General features: G+C 50.5%; 2 protein-coding genes across 4 annotated transcripts in view; one reads left to right on the plus strand and one right to left on the minus strand.

The window, feature by feature from the left end:
- Positions 1-20,889, minus strand: part of LOC123752865 (uncharacterized) — a 156,096-nt gene that overhangs the window by 99,561 nt on the left and 35,646 nt on the right. For all 3 annotated transcript variants that reach the window (XM_069300115.1, XM_069300113.1, XM_069300112.1), the window contains exon 2: positions 19,781-19,826. The gene's annotated coding sequence lies outside the window, so the exon portion shown is untranslated. The remainder of the gene's footprint in view (positions 1-19,780; positions 19,827-20,889) is intronic.
- Positions 3,858-4,427, plus strand: LOC138373697 (WAS/WASL-interacting protein family member 1-like). The gene has a single exon (XM_069340051.1). The coding sequence runs from the start codon at positions 3,858-3,860 to the stop codon at positions 4,425-4,427; it is 570 nt and encodes a 189-aa protein (XP_069196152.1).

Raw genomic sequence — 20,889 nt, forward strand, 5'->3', positions numbered from 1 at the left:
ATTGTGGTGGCCTTAATAACCCTCCAGAGGTTCATAGGACTTTAAGCAAAAATCCCAAACCCACCAAAACTGTTAACAACTCTCAACAGTACGACGCATTAACCAGCTGTCCAACGAGGCTAACTTTGCCGGATCTAAACTCAAGTTCTGCCTCTGGAAGCTGCTAGAGAATGGAAGGGAGAAGTAGAGACTCAGATGTGGAAGATAATCGCTGACGAGATGAGAAGGTCAGGTGGAACCAAAGATTAAGAGAGAGGAGGGAAGAGATGTAGAGGCTGAGGATGATTGGGAGGGATGTGAAGGCTGAGAGGATGAGGAGGGATGTGAAGGCTGAGGAGGGATGTGGAGTGGATGGGATGTTCAGTGGAAGCTGAAAGACAAAGATGATATGGAGTAGTGTGTGAGGGGAGCGGTACAAAGAGAACGGTTGAAGAACGTTGCAAGGAGAACGGTTGAAGAATGATACAAGAAGGATGGGTCAAGGAACAGTACATGGAGGGTAGCAGACTAACATACAGAGAGGGAGTAGGATGAGGAAGTAAACATCGTAAGATGTTTAACATCGTAAGATGTTTAACATCGTAAGATGTTTAACATCGTAAGATGTTTAACATCGTAAGATGTTAAACAGTGTTTAATCCAACGATGGAAGTCATCAGACCACAAAGCTCTCAGGGAGCCGTCGACCAGGACCTGGCTGAAGCCGTCGACCAGGACCTGGCTGAAGCCGTCGACCAGGACCTGGCTGAAGCCGTCGACCAGGACCTGGCTGAAGCCGTCGACCAGGACCTGGCTGAAGCCGTCGACCAGGACCTGGCTGAAGCCGTCGACCAGGACCTGGCTGAAGCCGTCGACCAGGACCTGGCTGAAGCCGTCGACCAGGACCTGGCTGAAGCCGTCGACCAGGACCTGGCTGAAGCCGTCGACCAGGACCTGGCCGCCGCTCAACAAAGACACTAGCGCCCAAAGATTATAAGATGACGCTAATTTTAATTTAGGTCAGGTGGTTAGGCTCTGTGGCGATTATTTGTATTTGCAGTACGCGGGTGAAGCATTTATAGCGTTGTGGTTCGAACAAAATTCGTCAGTGAAGCACTTGTTCCGGAAGTGTTCGGACGTCATCAGTTGTGAGTCGTGTGTAAACCGTTTTTCATTCATAAACAGCTGGGGTTTGGTGGGTGCATGGAATCACTTTTGGGTCTTTGTTTGGAGGACGGGCTGCCTCATAAACAAAGGCCAAAATTCCATTCCATCCACCCGCCAAACCCCAGCTGTTTATGAATGAAAAACGGTTTACACGCGACTCACAACTGATGACGTTCGAACATATCCGGAACATGTGCTTCACTGACGAATTTTGTTCGAACCACAACGCTGTAAATGCTTCACCCACGTACGGCAAATACAAGTAATCGACAGAAGCTAAACACCTAACCTAACCAGTGCCTAAATATGCACAATATGCTAATATATAATAATATTAATTTATATTTGAGAAAAGTTCTGTTTTGAATGAACAGAATGTTATCCCCCTAAAAAAAACAAGTGGCCAAATGCTCGTTAATCAAAGCTACGGGCTCTCCATAGCCCGTGCTACTTGGAACTTTGTTTCAAGTAGCTCGTTAATCCAGCCGCCAATGACACCTTCATAAAGTTCACCGTAGCGGAAGAATCAGTCCAAATAATACGACCACTACAGAATAATTAACAATTATACCTCTTCCTTGAAAAGAATTTCACTAAATTCCAACAACAGTTTGAAAAGATTTGTTCTCCCAGACGAGCATTCCTCTTCTCTGTGTTCATGCGGGATAAGTAGTTTTCTTTAGTGGTGAATTATGGGGGACTAAAGTATGCTTGCGGCTGTACCGTCCGCGAGTGGCACGCTCTTTATAACCCTCCAGAGGTTAATAAGCCTTCTCCCAGCACACCCATAACGTTATCTCTTACGTTATTACAATGTTGCAACAACGTTGTTACAACGTAATACCGATAAACACCTTGTGGATAAGTTGAGTTTCCTGGGAAGCCCAACACCATCTGGCTTCGGTTTCGACTCACAATCGGAGGAGCCCGGGTTCGATTCCCGTGCGGGACAGAAACAGTTGAGTACGTTTCCTTTCACCTACTGTGTCTGATGTTTTAGCAGTAAATAGGTATCCGGAAGTTAGGCAACGGTTATGGAGGTTGTATCCTCGGGAGGGTCAGTACTTCCACCTTATGTTGGACCTCGATACAAGCCTAAAGTATATATATATTCACAGGCTTCCTGTCCCAGAGTAAACATAAGAGGAAGGCAGGGAGTGAGTCAGACAGATCTGAGAGGAATGTCAGCCCAGCAGTAAAATAGGTACCTGGGTGTTAGTCAGCTGTCACGGGCTGCTTCCTGAGGGTGGAGGCCTGGTCGAGGACCGGGCCGCGAGGACACTAAAGCCCCGAAATCATCTCAAGATAACCTCAAGATAACCTCGTATAGTGTGGTTCTGACAGCGTCAGTGGAGGTGCTTGGCTGCTGTGGCGAGGAAGGTTGCTTCTGTTTTTTGCCCGAAGTGACCCAAGAGACACAGTGTGTAGCGTATTACACCCCCGGGACCTGGTGACGGTGTGGCCAGTTGGTCCACCCCCTGCACGACGGTGTGGCCACTTGGTCCTCCCCCTGCACGACGGTGTGGCCAGTTGGTCCTCCCCCTGCACGACGGTGTGGCCAGTTGGTCCACCCCTGCACGACGGTGTGGCCAGTTGGTCCACCCCTGCACGACGGTGTGGCCAGTTGGTCCACCCCTGCACGACGGTGTGGCCAGTTGGTCCACCCCTACACGACGGTGTGGCCAGTTGGTCCACCCCTGCACGACGGTGTGGCCAGTTGGTCCACCCCTGCACGACGGTGTGGCCAGTTGGTCCTCCCCCTGCACGACGGTGTGGCCAGTTGGTCCACCCCTGCACGACGGTGTGGCCAGTTGGTCCACCCCTGCACGACGGTGTGGCCAGTTGGTCCACCCCTGCACGACGGTGTGGCCAGTTGGTCCACCCCTGCACGACGGTGTGGCCAGTTGGTCCACCCCTGCACGACGGTGTGGCCAGTTGGTCCACCCCTGCACGACGGTGTGGCCAGTTGGTCCTCCCCCTGCACGACGGTGTGGCCAGTTGGTCCACCCCTGCACGACGGTGTGGCCAGTTGGTCCACCCCTGCACGACGGTGTGGCCAGTTGGTCCACCCCTGCACGACGGTGTGGCCAGTTGGTCCACCCCTGCACGACGGTGTGGCCAGTTGGTCCACCCCTACACGACGGTGTGGCCAGTTGGTCCACCCCTGCACGACGGTGTGGCCAGTTGGCCCCCCCCCCTGCACGACGGTGTGGCCAGTTGGTCCTCCCCCTGCACGACGGTGTGGCCAGTTGGTCCACCCCTGCACGACGGTGTGGCCAGTTGGTCCACCCCTGCACGACGGTGTGGCCAGTTGGTCCACCCCTGCACGACGGTGTGGCCAGTTGGTCCACCCCTGCACGACGGTGTGGCCAGTTGGTCCACCCCTGCACGACGGTGTGGCCAGTTGGTCCACCCCTGCACGACGGTGTGGCCAGTTGGTCCTCCCCCTGCACGACGGTGTGGCCAGTTGGTACACCCCTGCTCGACGGTGTGGCCAGTTGGTCCACCCCTGCACGACGGTGTGGCCAGTTGGTCCACCCCTGCACGACGGTGTGGCCAGTTGGTCCACCCCTGCACGACGGTGTGGCCAGTTGGTCCACCCCCTGCACGACGGTGTGGCCTCCCACGCTCTCTCGTGCTCACAGGACACCTCTCGTGCTATTCCGTTTTCTCTGTCGGTTACTCTTGCTCTCACACTCTCCCGTACACGCATGCACCCTCCCGTGCTCACCTACATCCTCCCCGTGCACTCCTACGCCCTCTCGTGCACTCCTCATCCCCTCCGTGCACTCCCACGCCCTCCCGTGCACTCCCACGCCCTCCCGTGCACTCCCACGCCCTCCCGTGCACTCCCACGCCCTCCCGTGCACTCCCACGCCCTCCCGTGCACTCCCACGCCCTCCCGTGCACTCCCACGCCCTCCCGTGCACTCCCACGCCCTCCCGTGCACTCCCACGCTCTCCCGTGCACTTCCACATCCTCCCGTGCACGTTCACATCTTTCCGTGCACTCCCACATCCTCCCGTGCACTTCCACGCCTTTTTGTGCACTCCCACGCCCTCCCGTGCACTTCCACGCCCTCCCGTGCACTTTCACACCCTCCCGTGCACGTTTACATCCTCCCATACACTCCCGCGGCCTCCCGTGCACTCCCACGCCCTCCCGTGCACTCACTGTATGGTTCCGTGTTTGGAGGATACATAATTAAACCTTTTGCTAAATACAGCAGAACTTTCCTGAATGACAATGAATTATATCTCTTAGGAAGGATCGAAATATAACCTATAATTTGACCCCTTAATTACTAAACTGCCTCGAGTGGAAAACTGGTATAACGTTAAGCGTTGTGTAAGAGTAACTTTTAAAGAGGGAGATGTCAGTTGGCTCGGGTCGAGAGACGGTTATTTTACGCGGGAAATTCAAACTTCTTTTAATTTGCTAAGGATGCATTAACGCAAACACTGTGTTTGTTTGTTTGTTTCTTCAGCACAAACACTGTTCACTAAAAAAAAAAAAAGGTAAATATATATGCTGTATCGCAATTTAAAATTGATTTAAGCTTATACTTGCTATTAAGAACCCGTATTAATTAACAAACTTTTATAATGATAGCGATTGATTTTTTTATTAGGAACATATAATTTTTTTTTTTTATATTCATCGATTCATTCCCGTGGCTCAGCTTCCGTACACAAATGCCGATACAGATAGTTCTCTCTCTAAGACCTAAAGAGCAAAAAGCATTCGAATTCTTGCCCTATTTGGCAAGGTTCGAAACGCCCTCAGACAATTCACCTGAGCCCAATAACTATGACGCCAATACCAAGCGGCAACTGGCTAGCCTATCACATGAAGGTGGCGGAGTAGGTCCCTAATGGAGTTGTGGCAAATGTCTTTAGAGGTAACTTGCCTTAGATGGGTTTGGCCTGAAACGGTGAGGGGTCTCGAACCAGGGAAGCCGGGCCTGGAAAGTGGGAAGTCGGACCTGGAAAGTGGGAAGCCGGGCCTGGAAAGTGGGAAGTCGGACCTGGAAAGTGGAAAGTCGGGCCTGGAAAGTGGGAAGCCGGGCCTGGAAAGTGGGAAGTCGGACTGGAAAGTGGAAAGTCGGGCCTGGAAAGTGGGAAGCCGGGCCTGGAAAGTGGAATGTCGGGCCTGGAAAGTGGAATGTCGGGCCTGGAAAGTGGAAAGTCGGGCCTGGAAAGTGGAATGTCGGGCCTGGAAAGTGGAATGTCGGGCCTGGAAAGTGGGAAGTCGGGCCTGGAAAGTGGGCAGTCGGGCCTGGAAAGTGGGAAGTCGGGCCTGGAAAGTGGGAAGTCGGGCCTGGAAAGTGGGAAGTCGGGCCTGGAAAGTGGGAAGTCGGGCCTGGAAAGGAAAATCCCAGAATTGGAATGAGGGAGAGACAGGGTCTGGAATGGGGAAAGGAGCTGGAATATAGAAGGTAGAGTCTGGAGGGAGAGACACAGGGACTGGAGTGCGGGGGGACCTTGGTGCTGGAACGGGGGGAGACCAGACCAGGAAGAGCGAATACCAGTCCTGGAAAGGGGAAGAGTCCGGGCCGGAAAGGGCGGCTGGAATGGGGACGACAAACCCTGAAAGAGGAACACATGGGCAGAAGAAGCGAGACTGGGACCAGAAAGGAGGATACCGGACCTGGAAAAAGAGGGATAGACAGGGAGTGGAAGGGAAGAACGACCTGGAAGTAGGTCAGTCTAGGCCATCGACCCACCAGTTGGCTTCTCACAACAGTTCATTCATTTAGGTTTGTTTTCCTAGTGTTATACTATCTCTGTGACCCTGTATACGCCATCTCTAATGGTATATATATATATATATATATATATATGTATATATATATATATATATATATATATATATATATATATATATATATATATATATATATATATATTATTAAATATGACCGAAAAAGTAAGATTAATAATTCTAACACGAATTTTCTCAATCTTTCGTACATTACGCTTCACTGTTGGAGGTAAATCAAAAATCAACTGACGATTTACTATAAAACCAGAAAAACGGCCAGCCTACTCATGAGAAACTCTCCAGACACAAAACAGAACGCTTTAAAAGAGACTAATGTCGTCTATGCCTTCAAATGCCCACTTGGGGACTGTAAGCTCCAAAAAACCCAGTATATAGGCAAGACAACAACATCTCTTTCTAGGCGTTTAACGATGCATAAGCAACAGGGCTCCATTAAGGAACATATAATCTCTTCCCATAACCAAACCATCGCCAGAGAAATCCTAGTAAACAACACAGAAATCATCGATAGATACAGCGATAGCAGGCGGCTTGACGTTTGCGAGGCACTACACATCAAGAAGTCAACACCAGCAATCAACAGCCAATTATTGCACAACTATATTCTACCCACCTCAAGACTCCGCTCCAATATAGAAGCATCAAGAAATATGGACCAATAGGCTTTCTACAAACACTTCTATTCAATACCCATTGTTTCTGTTCTGTCTTGTGTTGATACTTTTAATACCCTATTAATATCGCCCCTTGTTCTGTTTTGTGTTAATGCCACATCACCCTTCCCACCTCACTCAAATGTAGATATAAAATCAGAGATACGTTCTAATCAGTTGTGTATTTGTGAAGTCTTTGAAAATGTAATAAGTTTTACGAAACGCGCCCGTGTCGCGTCAGACTAGAAATAAAAATGAATTTTGGAGAAGTGATTTTTGATTTACCTCCAACAGTGAAGCGTAATGTACGAAAGATTGAGAAAATTCGTGTTAGAATTATTAATCTTACTTTTTCGGTCATATTTAATAATATATGTCTACAGGAAAGACTGCTACCAAAATATACTAATATATATATATATATATATATATATTCACGAAAATGTAAAAGCGTTCCCTAAAGGTACATATTTTAATAGTCCTGAATAAGCATCCCTTTAAAGGAATATATTTTCGTGGAAAGGTGTAAGGTTTCTCCTTTTAACGAGATGCAAATGGCTGATCAAACAAAGTGCCTTTAATTAAGGTATATAACTTCTTGGACCTGTATAAGCGTTCCCTAAACGTATATACCTTAGTGGTTGACCTTTATATGGGTCACCTGAAGGCTTTCGTCGTGGACACTGCATTAACGCCGTTCCCCGGGGTATATATACTCGTGTGGACTCTGGATTAACACTTCCACATATACAGTATACCCCCTTTGGGATCTGGAGTATAGCTCGGGTATGTCTGTAACTTCCACCACCTCAGCATCCAGGAGATAACACATATTATTAATCAACTTCCTACCATCTTCTTTGGGAGCTTGTGTTTCAAATGTAGATTGGATAAGGTAAGGCTGGGCTAGGTTAGGATAAGGTAAGGCTGGGCTAGGTTAGGATAGGTAAGGCTGGGCTAGGTTAGGATAGGTAACGCTGGGCTAGGTTAGGATAGGTAACGCTAGGCTAGGTTAGGATAAGGTAAGGCTGGGCTAAGTTAGGATGGGTAACGCTGGACTAGGTTAGGATAGGTAACGCTAGGCTAGGTTAGGATAAGTAACACTGGGCAAGGTTAGGATAAGTAAGGCTGGGCTAGGTTAGGATAGGTAAGGCTGGGCTAGGTTAGGATAAGTAAGGCTGGGCTAGGTTAGGATAGGTAACGCTAGGCTAAGTTAGGATAGGTAAGGCTGGGCTAGGTTAGGATAAGTAACACTGGGCTAGGTTAGGATAAGGTAAGGCTGGGTTAGGTTAGGATAAGGTAAGGCTGGACTAGGTTAGGATAGGTAACGCTAGGCTAGGTTAGGATAAGTAACACTGGGCTAGGTTAGGATAAGGTAAGGCTGGGCTAGTTTAGGATGGGTAAGGCTGGGCTAGGTTAGGATAAGTAACGCTGTGCTAGGTTAGGATAGGTAACGCTGGGCTAGGTTAGGATAAGGTAAAGCTGGACTAGGTTAGGATAAGTAAGGCTGGGCTAGGTTAGGATAGGTAAGGCTGGGCTAGGTTAGGATAAGTAAGGCTGGGCTAGGTTAGGATAAGTAAGGCTGGGCTAGGTTAGGATAGGTAAGGCTGGGCTAGGTTAGGATAAGTAAGGCTGGGCTAGGTTAGGATAAGTAAGGCTGGGCTAGGTTAGGATAAGTAAGGCTGGGCTAGGTTAGGATAAGGTAAGGTTGGGCTAGGTTAGGATAAGTAAGGTTGGGCTAGGTTAGGATAAGTAAGGCTGGGCTAGGTTAGGAAAGGTAAGGCTGGGCTAGGTTAGGATAAGGTAAGGCTGGGCTAGGTTAGGAAAGGTAAGGCTGGGCTAGGTTAGGATAAGGTAAGGCTGGGCTAGTTTAGGATAGGTAACGCTGGGCTAGGTTAGGATAAGTAAGGCTGGGCTAGGTTAGGATAGGTAACGCTGGGCTAGGTTAGGAGGTTAGGATAAGGTAAGGCTGGGCTAGGTTAGGATAGGTAAGACTGGGCTAGGTTAGGATAAGTAAGGCTGGACTAGGTTAGGATAGGTAAGGTTGGGCTAGGTTAGGATAGGTAACGCTGGGCTAGGTTAGGATAAGGTAAAGCTGGACTAGGTTAGGATAAGTAAGGCTGGGCTAGGTTAGGATAGGTAAGGCTGGGCTAGGTTAGGATAAGTAAGGCTGGGCTAGGTTAGGATAAGTAACACTGGGCTAGGTTAGGATAAGGTAAGGCTGGGTTAGGTTAGGATAAGTAACACTGGGCTAGGTTAGGATAGGTAACGCTAGGCTAGGTTAGGATAAGTAAGGCTGGGCTAGGTTAGGATAAGTAACACTGGGCTAGGTTAGGATAAGGTAAGGCTGGGTTAGGTTAGGATAAGGTAAGGCTGGACTAGGTTAGGATAGGTAACGCTAGGCTAGGTTAGGATAAGTAACACTGGGCTAGGTTAGGATAAGGTAAGGCTGGGCTAGTTTAGGATGGGTAAGGCTGGGCTAGGTTAGGATAAGTAACGCTGTGCTAGGTTAGGATAGGTAACGCTGGGCTAGGTTAGGATAAGGTAAAGCTGGACTAGGTTAGGATAAGTAAGGCTGGGCTAGGTTAGGATAGGTAAGGCTGGGCTAGGTTAGGATAAGTAAGGCTGGGCTAGGTTAGGATAAGTAAGGCTGGGCTAGGTTAGGATAGGTAAGGCTGGGCTAGGTTAGGATAAGTAAGGCTGGGCTAGGTTAGGATAAGTAAGGCTGGGCTAGGTTAGGATAAGTAAGGCTGGGCTAGGTTAGGATAAGGTAAGGTTGGGCTAGGTTAGGATAAGTAAGGTTGGGCTAGGTTAGGATAAGTAAGGCTGGGCTAGGTTAGGAAAGGTAAGGCTGGGCTAGGTTAGGATAAGGTAAGGCTGGGCTAGGTTAGGAAAGGTAAGGCTGGGCTAGGTTAGGATAAGGTAAGGCTGGGCTAGTTTAGGATAGGTAACGCTGGGCTAGGTTAGGATAAGTAAGGCTGGGCTAGGTTAGGATAGGTAACGCTGGGCTAGGTTAGGAGGTTAGGATAAGGTAAGGCTGGGCTAGGTTAGGATAGGTAAGACTGGGCTAGGTTAGGATAAGTAAGGCTGGACTAGGTTAGGATAGGTAAGGTTGGGCTAGGTTAGGATAGGTAACGCTGGGCTAGGTTAGGATAAGGTAAAGCTGGACTAGGTTAGGATACGTAAGGCTGGGCTAGGTTAGGATAGGTAAGGCTGGGCTAGGTTAGGATAAGTAAGGCTGGGCTAGGTTAGGATAAGTAAGGCTGGGCTAGGTTAGGATAGGTAAGGCTGGGCTAGGTTAGGATAAGTAAGGCTGGGCTAGGTTAGGATAAGTAAGGCTGGGCTAGGTTAGGATAAGTAAGGCTGGGCTAGGTTAGGATAGGTAACGCTGGGCTAGGTTAGGAGGTTAGGATAAGGTAAGGCTGGGCTAGGTTAGGATAGGTAAGACTGGGCTAGGTTAGGATAAGTAAGGCTGGACTAGGTTAGGATAGGTAAGGTTGGGCTAGGTTAGGATAGGTAACGCTGGGCTAGGTTAGGATAAGGTAAAGCTGGACTAGGTTAGGATAAGTAAGGCTGGGCTAGGTTAGGATAGGTAAGGCTGGGCTAGGTTAGGATAAGTAAGGCTGGGCTAGGTTAGGATAAGTAAGGCTGGGCTAGGTTAGGATAGGTAAGGCTGGGCTAGGTTAGGATAAGTAAGGCTGGGCTAGGTTAGGATAAGTAAGGCTGGGCTAGGTTAGGATAAGTAAGGCTGGGCTAGGTTAGGATAGGTAACGCTGGGCTAGGTTAGGAGGTTAGGATAAGGTAAGGCTGGGCTAGGTTAGGATAAGTAAGGCTGGGCTAGGTTAGGATAGGTAAGGCTGGACTAGGTTAGGATAGGTAAGGTTGTGCTAGGTTAGATTATGTGTGCTAAAAGGTTTGGGTCAGGTTTGTTTAAAGGTACAAAAGCGCATCAACATTAATCTGTATAACAGGTTAAAGTGTCTAGGATAGACAGCCCGAGTAAAATATGGTAGTAACTATATATGATCACCTACGAATAGTACAGTAGGCCTACTGGGAGGTTCCTTATGTTGTTCCGTACATGATAGCTGGTCGTACAGGGGGATACGAGTCGTGTGTACGACCTTCCATACGACCCTTTACGACCACGATCTTAATTTACCTTCATACAACATTCTAACGTTCAAAACAAGTTGTGATAACGTGGTGCTTCCGCCTGGGGGGAGAGGGGGGGGACAACAAGTGTCACAGCCCCACAGGTCTTCCGGCAGGCGGTGACGATGTCTTCTCATATCTGTGAGGAACTATAAAGAGCTTAAGAGTGACTTAAAATCTCGTGTTGCTAAGGATATGTGACGAGACATGGTGGGACCCCCTTCACAGGACCCTCCGCGGGGGACTATATCGAACCAGATAGTGTGGGGGTGGGAGGGTGGGAAATGGAGGGTTGCAGGCCAGGGCGGACGTGACTTGGCATAGGAACAGTGGCCCGCCTAACACCCACACACACACCCAACCTAAGCCGCCCACATCACTCAAGCCGCCCACATGGTGGCCGAAGCCGCCCCCCCTCACACAAGACACACTGGTCTAATCCCTTCCTACGTCATTGCCAATTCGTCTCCTCGCGGTTTCAGAGAGAAAAAGTTGTGCTTGACAAATTTATAAAGAGTTATCTGATAGGTCACCAAAATGGGTCAAGATAAATCAAGCTGGGTAGACAGCATCTTCTTAGATTACAAAAGGTTACGAATCTGTCTCACAAAAGCGACAAGTGAAAAGATGCAATGGCAAGCCGGATGAAGGAAAAGACACCATTGACCTATTTAAAGGAGTTTCTGACAGACAGGAAACTAAGGGTCATCGAGAAAGAAGGAAGGAACTATTAGGGGAAAGCGCCAAGGCTCATACGACTATATAGCACTTGGAAGGGGTCAGGATAAGGATTTGGGATGTGAGAGGGGAGGGGGGGGGAGGAATGGTGCCCAACCACTTGGACGGTCGGGGATTACAGGCGATATCAAACTTGAGGAGAGTGTACAGCGGGCTCTTAAAGCGACTTTGTCCTCGAACAGCTGTTGTTCCTAATCAATGTAATCGACCACCAACTACCCAAGGAAGTGAACTCTTACATGTCAGTGTTTCCAGAGAGCACACACACACACACACACACACACACACACACACACACACACGTGGCTGTTAGAGTTCAACCCAGATTCAGAAGAAATCTACAACACAAGTGAAAGTAAACTACAAGAAAAAGACACGAAAGTGACCAATTCCAACACTAAGAGCAGAGGCGCACATGAACACGATAACACTAGCGGCATATGAGAAGTTGCAGAACATTTTTAAAATGTAAACAATGATGTTTTCAACACAATAAATAAAGTATATATGTGATAATTATTTGACTTTGAAGCACCGGCATGGACTCTGCACTCCGTGACTCAGAAAAAACAAAGTACAGAAGTACAAGTGGAGAGAAGTAACAGATGGGATATGATCATTACATACAAGATACTGAAAGGAACAGTCATGGTGGATAAGGATAGCCTATTTAATTTAGACAAATTAGAACAGGAGAACATCGGTCAAAGTTTGAAACACAAATAATTCGAAGATATGGAGGGAAATATTCGCACCCTGACGGCTGGTCAACACCGGGGGCCAGATTCACGAAAGCACTTACGAACGTGTACATCTTTCCTCAATCTTGGACGGCTTTGGTTACATTTAGTAAACAGTTTACAAGCATGAAAACTTGCCAATCAACTGTTGTTATTGTTATAAACAGCCTCCTGGTGCTTCGGAGCTCATTAACTGTTTAATAATTGTAAACAAAGGCGCCAAAGATTGAGAAAAGATGTGCAGGTTCGTAAGGGCTTTCGTGAATCTGGCCCCTGGAATCCACTGAAATAAGAAGTTGTGGAAGCCACCTCCACAATTTAAAGGTCAGATTCGACAAAGAATTCGAACGTCAGAATAGTTACATTGTAAAGCAACAGGTCTGGTAGACGGGGCGTGCAGAGCTGGACCTGACCCCTCCGCAGTCACTGATAGGTAAATACTGATAGGTAACCACTACCCATTCTGATCCCACCACCTCCACCATCCTCACCCACCACCACTACCCTCACCCACCATCACCACCACCATCCTCACCCACCACCACCACCACCATCCTCACCCACCACCACCACCACAACAACAACAACAAGTACAAGGTAAAAAAGATGTGAAACGGAGAAGGGGCCCAGACGTCACCTACACCATAAGGGATGCGGCACCTACGGAAAGAGCTGGGACTGGACACAACTCCAGCACCAACACCGGAGACACACACAAACAGGATCACATCAGCAGAATATGGGACGCTGAATAACGTAATAACATCATATAGAAACTTATTAATTCAGGACTCCATCCAGGCAATCTACACATCATTAGACCAATACTGGAATAAGCAACAACACCTCACAATTCGTACCTTCTGAAGCATAAAATAAAAATTGTCACGTACAAAGCTTTGCAATAAGACTGGTGCCAGAGCTAAGAGGATTAAGCTATGAGGATAAGCTAATGAACTAGACCTTAAAACCCCTAGAGGATAGAATTATTAAATTATAAGGCAACAGGTACAGTGAGGCTAGCAGTCACTTATAGGTGAGTACCATCCTCCACACTTCCCTTCTGCCTTGTAATTCTTGCCTCTTAAAATGCTTCCTTCCAGTTTAGCTTTATATATCAGTCTGTCTTTTCCCTTCTCAATTTGTTTCACTAGAATTGCTGTCTAGCGACCTGTCACATCTTCCACCCGTCCTCCAACACGACAGTTGTCACGGTATTCCTCTGTCACGACAGGTGTGTTGTTGAGTTAGTGGCCACGACGGCGCTGGTGCCGTGATGTGCTCCGGGGCGCCGTCATGTGCCCCGGGGCGCCGTCATGTGCCCCGGGGCGCCGTCATGTGCTCCGGGGCGCCGTCATGTGCCCCGGGGCGCCGTCATGTGCTCCGGGGCGCCGTCATGTGCCCCGGGGCGCCGTCATGTGCCCCGGGGCGCCGTCATGTGCCCCGGGGCGCCGACATGTGCCCCGGGGCGCCGTCATGTGCCCCGGGGTACCGTCATGTGCCCCGGGGCGCCGTCATGTGCCCCGGGGTACCGTCATGTGCCCCGGGGCGCCGTCATGTGCCCCGGGGTACCGTCATGTGCCCCGGGGCGCCGTCATGTGCCCCGGGGCGCCGTCATGTGCCCCGGGGCGCCGTCATGTGCCCCGGGGTACCGTCATGTGCCCCGGGGCGCCGTCATGTGCCCCGGGGCGCCGTCATGTGCTCCGGGGCGCCGTCATGTGCTCCGGGGCGCCGTCATGTGCCCCGGGGCGCCGTCATGTGCCCCGGGGCGCCGTCATGTGCTCCGGGCGCCGTCATGTGCTCCGGGGCGCCGTCATGTGCCCCGGGGCGCCGTCATGTGCCCCGGGGCGCCGTCATGTGCCCCGGGGCGCCGTCATGTGCCCCGGGGCGCCGTCATGTGCTCCGGGGCGCCGTAATGTGCTCGGGGCGCCGTGTTGGGGAGAAACGCAAAGCTTTGCGGCTAATAGTCGCTTGTCGGCGAGTGGTTGTCGGCGGGTGACTGTCGGCGGGTGACTGTCGGCGGGTGACTGTCGGCGAGTGGCTGTCGGCGGGTGACTGTCGGCGGGTGACTGTCGGCGGGTGACTGTCGGCGAGTGGCTGTCGGCGGGTGACTGTCGGCGGGTGACTGTCGGCGGGTGACTGTCGGCGGGTGACTCTCGGCGGGGGGTGACTGTCGGCGGGTAAGCACCCCGTGTGATGTGGACACTTGGCGACCTGGTGCAGGAAATGTCTGCCAGCCCAACTGAGAGCCAATGGTCAAATCTCTTCTTCGCTGTTAAATATATATTGAAATCATATTTGATGTGTAAGTCTGTACTGTGTTAGATAATGCTACAGTGATCTGTCGGAGCACTGAATGTGCAGCCTAAGGTTATTGGGCGTAACTACCTACCACCAATGACCACACAGATGATGCACTTATTCTTTTACATACCCACAGTAGATACGGAAGAAATTAGTGGCAAGAGCCTGGTTTAAGGGGGTAGGAGAAGCTTGGGAAGTGGGGTGGGAGGAGCATGAGGGAAAGGAGTGGGAGGAGCATGTGTAACAGGTGGGAGGAGCATGTGGAAGAGATGGGAGGAGCATGGGGCAGGCCGGAGGAGCAAGGGGCCTGAGGACGGGTCAGGTGGACCTGTTGACAGCGATGGTGGCGCCAGAGTTGTGTTTGCCTTGTCTGTACCCGCACGTGACAGCCTGTACCCGCACGTGACAGCCTGTACCCGCACGTGACAGCCTGTACCCGCACGTGACAGCCTGTACCCGCACGTGACAGCCTGTACCCGCACGTGACAGCCTGTACCCGCACGTGACAGCCTGTACCCGCACGTGACAGCCTGTACCCGCACGTGACAGCCTGTACCCGCACGTGACAGCCTGTACCCGCACGTGACAGCCTGTACCCGCACGTGACAGCCTGTACCCGCACGTGACAGCCTGTACCCGCACGTGACAGCCTGTACCCGCACGTGACAGCCTGTACCCGCACGTGACAGCCTGTACCCGCACGTGACAGCCTGTACCCGCACGTGACAGCCTGTACCCGCACGTGACAGGCAGACGCCTCGCGTGTCTTCCGGACTGCTCCGTGGCGGGCCCAGTCCTTGACACCGAGCACCACACCAGCAGCAGCATGGGGGCCATGGAGGGCCAGACCTCACTCCCCCGCCGGCACTGGCAGCCCGCCTGGCGCCTTCCTTGTGACCGCACACTCTTCCGGGGGCTCTATATAACAGTAAATTGTAAGGTGTTTCTCCTTTAAAGAGCTCGCTCGCTTGCGCTCTCTCTCTCTCTCTCTCCCTAGCCGTGAACACCCAGTACACCCCTGGTGCTGGGTTAACACCAAGTACACCCCCATGGTGATGGGTTCCTTATCTTGAGGTTATCTTGAGATGATTTCGGGGCTTTAGTGTCCCCGCGGCCCGGTCCTCGACCAGGCATCCACCCCCAGGAAGCAGCCAGTGACAGCTGACTAACACCCAGGTACCTATTTTACTGCTAGGTAACAGGGGCATAGGGTGAAAGAAACTCTGCCCATTGTTTCTCGCCGGCGCCCGGGATCGAACCCAGGACCACAGGATCACAAGTCCAGCGTGCTGTCCGCTCGGCCGACCGGCTCCCTAACAAAACAGTGTCCCGGGTGTTCCGGGTGTTCCGGGTGTCCCGGGTGTCCCGGGTTAACAAAACAGTGTCCCGGGTGTTCCGGGTGTCCCGGGTATTCCGGGTGTCCCGGGTGTTCCGGGTGTCCCGGGTGTCCCGGGTGGCCCGGGTGTCCCGGGTGTCCCGGGTTAACAAAACAGTGTCCCGGGTGTTCCGGGTGTCCCGGGTATTCCGGGTGTCCCGGGTGTCCCGGGTGTCCCGGGTGTCCCGGGTGTCCCGGGTTAACAAAACAGTGTCCTATTCTTTACCGTTTACCCCGGGGGGGGGGCGGTGACTTTTTTATCTGTCTATTTCACATATATTATGTGTTCAGGTGTATTCTGAAGGCGAAACCTTTATGTATTTACATTCTTATTATGATATTTTGCTGTTCTTGAAGAACACGTGTTCCTCCCACGCAACCCGCTGCTCACCTGAGTAACCCTACACACGCTCCTGTGTGTTGCTGTGTACCCCTGTGAGGATAACTTGCTCCAATAACGGCGAATCAACATCGTTTACCCAAATGTGCCCACTGGGATGTTGACCAACACTGACCCTGTGTTGACCTACGCTGGCAGTGTGTTGACTTACGCTGGCAGTGTGTTGACTTACGCTGGCAGTGTGGTGACCTACGCTGGGCGGGTGGTGACCTACGCTGGGCGGGTGGTGACCTACGCTGGGCGGGTGGTGACCTACGCTGGGCGGGTGGTGACCTACGCTGGGCGGGTGGTGACCTCGTCCCATTCCGAGAGTCTAAGCAAGGAATTGATCAGTCCAGCAACCAGGAGGCCTGGTCGACGACCGGGCCGCGGGGACGCTAAGCCCCGGAAGCACCTCAAGGTAACCCCAAGGTAAGGCAATTTGCAGTGACCCTTTCTCCCCTCTCTCTCCCCTACAGTGGGTCAAACGACGCTGTAATTGTTTCAGATTTGCAGTGTCGGATGTTAGTAATGAACGTCTTCGTTGGGGTTTAAGAGAATGACACTTGTATCACATTAAAGTGATGACTCAGTTGCTGTATCATTCATAAACCATAATGGCCACCCCAGGAGAGGCCTAAAGTTTCAGTTGGCTACCAGTTGAGTATCTTTGGGGGTTCTCCCTTATTGTGGGTGTTCAGTAGCTTGGCGGTTAGTGCTACGGGTTAGTGGTCTGATGGTCGCTGGTTCAAGGTTAGGTTAGGTTAGGTTAGGTTAGGTTAGGTTAGGTTAGGTTAGGTTAGGTTAGGTTAGGTTAGGTTAGGTTAGGTTAGGTTAGGTAGCCGAAAAAGTTAGGTTAGGTTAGGTTAGGTAGGTTAGGTAGGTTAGGTAGTCGAAAAACAATTAATTCATGAAAACTTGGCTTACTAGGCAAATCGGGCCTTGCATAGTAGGCTGAGAAGTGCGTTCTGGCTACTAGGTACGACATATATATATATAGTGGCCTATATATATTGAGTGGCCTCGTAGCCTGGTGGATAGCGCGCAGGACTCGTAATTCTGTGGCGCGGGTTCGATTCCCGCACGAGGCAGAAACAAATGGGCAAAGTTTCTTTCACCCTGAATGCCCCTGTTACCTAGCAGTAAATAGGTACCTGGGAGTTAGTCAGCTGTCACGGGCTGCTTCCTGGGGGTGGAGGCCTGGTCGAGGACCGGGCCGCGGGGACACTAAAGCTCCGAAATCATCTCAAGATAACCTCAAGATATATATATATATATATATATATATATATATATATATATATATATATATATATATATATATATATACATATATATATATGACAGTGTCAGACCACGGAGGAAAATTGAAACAGGAATTTCCTTAAGTACTTTCGAATATTAATACATCTTCAGAAGGAGTGAAGATCCTCTCCCCAGTATCCCGTTACCACTAAACAATCTTCACTACGCACTATCTATATCGCTGTCATCAAAAAGTTGCGCTCAGAACGCAAAATCTGTCATCAGAAAACTAGTTTTGCATATCCTTATCTGAATAAACTAAATGGCAAAGTCTACGGACTTTAGGTTGCATATTTCATATCTACCGACTTGGTGAGGGTTTGGCAGAGGGTTTTATATTCCTTCAAGGGTAACACTGGGGCCGACCCCAACCATAACCTAAGACTCCATAAGATTACCCCCTCACTATGTGTCTGACTTAAAACATTGGACAGAAGGACAGACAGACATACAGACATTCTCTTTTGTAGACAGACCTATAGAGACCCAGGGCCGGAGGCAGACTCGGGTCTCACAGGCTCTCTCCCTCTCTCTACGTGCAATTGCACAACACAACGTAATCTTTACTATTTTAACATTGAGGCAACATTGCAACAACGTCGTTTAGAAAAGTTGTGTTTATGTTTTGTGTGGTATTATGACCAGCTGAAAATATGTAAACAAAAATATATATATAAAACCAAACGCCCCAGCTGAGACATCATAAGGAATTCCTGAGAGTAGTAAAAAGATCCAATCAGTTTAAAATGGGAGGCAGAGGGGGGGGAGTCGCCCCCTTCCCCCCACCCCCACCAGCTTATATAACAGTTCAGCCACGTGTTATCCTGAAACGTAATGGTTGGGGGGGGGGGGGGCGGGGTGTCGGAGGGGAGGGGTGTATGTGGGAGGAGACTGGGTAGGTGTATATGGAAGACACGGGGAGGGTGTGTGTGTAGATTTTGATAGTGACGAAGAGCGTGTATAGTGAAAATGTTTATAGTGATGTGGGGAGAGTGTGTTGGTGGGGAGGTCACGGGTTTGGGGAAGATCGGGAGCATGTGTGTGGGCAGAGATGGAGACGGTGTGTGTGTGTGTGTGTGTGTGTGTGTTTGTGTGTGTGTGTGTGTGTGTGTGTGTGTGTGTGTGTGTGTGTGTGTGTGTATGTGTGTGTGTGTGTGTAGCTGTGGGTGTAGGGGAAGACGGGGAGTATGTGTGTAAGGGGGGGGGAGACAGGAATGGTGTATGTTGGAGAAGATAGGAAGGGTGTAGTGGGGGAGACTGTGTGTGGGAGCAGACCTGTATGGGAGGGCCCTGTCATCACCGGGTCCCCCATCTAGTATATATTACACATATACAGTACTTATATACACACTAACACACACAAGAAGTGTCAAGGGGAAAGCACCAAGCCATTACGACTATATAGCACTTGGAAGGGGTCAGGATAAGGATTTGGGATGGGACGGGGTAGGGGCGGGAAAGGAATGGTGCCCAACCACTTGGACGGTCGGGGGATTGAACACCGTCCTGCATAAAGGGAGACCGACGCTCTACCGTCCAGCCCAAGTGGTTGAACTAACACACATAAGAGAAAATAAACAATAAAACACCAGCTCAGAGTATCTGCTCTCCCCTGCCCCCCCCCCCCAAGGATGCATTGTGTAGAGATTATCACCAGGTGCCACAGAGTTTATCTGTGGCTCAGACAAGGCCACAGAGTTTATCTGTGGCTCAGACAAGGCCACGGAGCTCGTCTGTGGCTCAGACAAGGCCACGGAGCTCGTCTGTGGCTCAGACAAGGCCACGGAGCTCGTCTGTGGCTCAGACAAGGCCACGGAGCTCGTCTGTGGCTCAGACAAGGCCACGGAGCTCGTCTGTGGCTCAGACAAGGCCACAGAGTTTGTCTGTGGCTCAGACAAGGCCACGGAGCTCGTCTGTGGCTCAGACAAGGCCACAGAGCTCGTCTGTGGCTCAACTGTTCACCTTGAGCCACCTATAGTGACGCAGGAGCCTCGGGATGTTCTCAAGAGACAATTACTCCTCTATATTGACGTGTGTGGTGATCCATTTCTAGTGCTCTGGATCACCTGCCAAAAATATCTGGCCCTCAAATGAGAGCAGAATCCAGGTAATATAAGTTGTAATGCAAAACGTTGCATTATTCAATTGCAAAGCATGCAGCTCGTCTTGAATTATCAATTAACAAAAATTGAGTACTTACTTTTTTATATGAAAAGGGACTTCTTGAGTATGAATCAGTGATCACTCTGAAAGAGAAAGCAAGTCAATAGATGGTTTACAATGATATTTATGAAATAGTTATACCAGTCTTGCTCAAGTGACTGTAAAATAATGTGTATGGGTCATTTAATGACAACAGTTTAATGCAGGTAATTAGCTTCGGCCACTGACTGCATGTATTGATGTGTTTGACACGACTGATGGTCTCCAGGGATATAGTCCCCTCGCAGGGTCAGGAGATGGGGAAGGTGTGAGGGGGTGGGGGGGTGGGTGTGACGTGGTATGGGGGGGACGTGGTGAGGGGCGGGGTATGGGGGGGGGACGTGGTGAGGGGCTAGGTATGGGGGGGGGACGTGGTGAGGGGCGAGGTGTGGGGGGGACGTGGTGAGGGGCGAGGTATGGGGGGTGACGTGGTGAGGGGCGAGGTATGGGGGGGGACGTGGTGAGGGGCGAGGGGTCAAAGGCAACAAAGAACACATAGATCACCGGTGCGCACCTGGATACACAACTTTAAAGGTGATGGCGAGGCAGAACCAGCTACATGATGGGGGTGGATGGGGTGGGGCGAGGGGATGGGATGGGGAGTGGGGAGGGGTGCGGTGTTCGAGCCCTTTCATGTCGCTACGGAAGCTTTAATACAAACAAAAAACTAGCAAAACAAATATCAGCGAGAGAGAGAGAGAGAGAGAGAGAGAGAGAGAGAGAGAGAGAGAGAGAGAGAGAGAGAGAGAGAGAGAGAGAGAGAGAGACAGACAGACAGACAGACAGACAGACAGACAGACAGACAGACAGACAGACAGACAGACAGACAGACAGACAGACAGACAGACAGACAGACAGAGACAGAATCAGACGCATCAACCATGCGGAATGACAGCAGCACAAGACGCACCAGCGCGTCCAGTCAGTGTCCACACAAGACAACCGTTAACCAGATACAAGTGAGATCCATTGTAAATAACTCTACATGTGCCATATATAGACTAAATGAAGTCATCATGGCTAGGAAGCAACTATTAAGCGACTGTAGTCAAGCACAACACAGACAGGCCTCTTGGGTGTTGTTCACCCAGCCACTCTGCCACTTTA

The sequence above is a fragment of the Procambarus clarkii genome, chromosome 43 (genome assembly GCF_040958095.1).
Source record: "Procambarus clarkii isolate CNS0578487 chromosome 43, FALCON_Pclarkii_2.0, whole genome shotgun sequence".
Taxonomy (NCBI): Eukaryota; Metazoa; Arthropoda; class Malacostraca; order Decapoda; family Cambaridae; genus Procambarus; species Procambarus clarkii.

Coding starts and splice junctions, on each gene's coding strand:
- LOC138373697 (XM_069340051.1), top strand. CDS start 3,858: ATGCACCCTCCCGTGCTCACCTACATCCTCCCCGTGCACTCCTACGCC.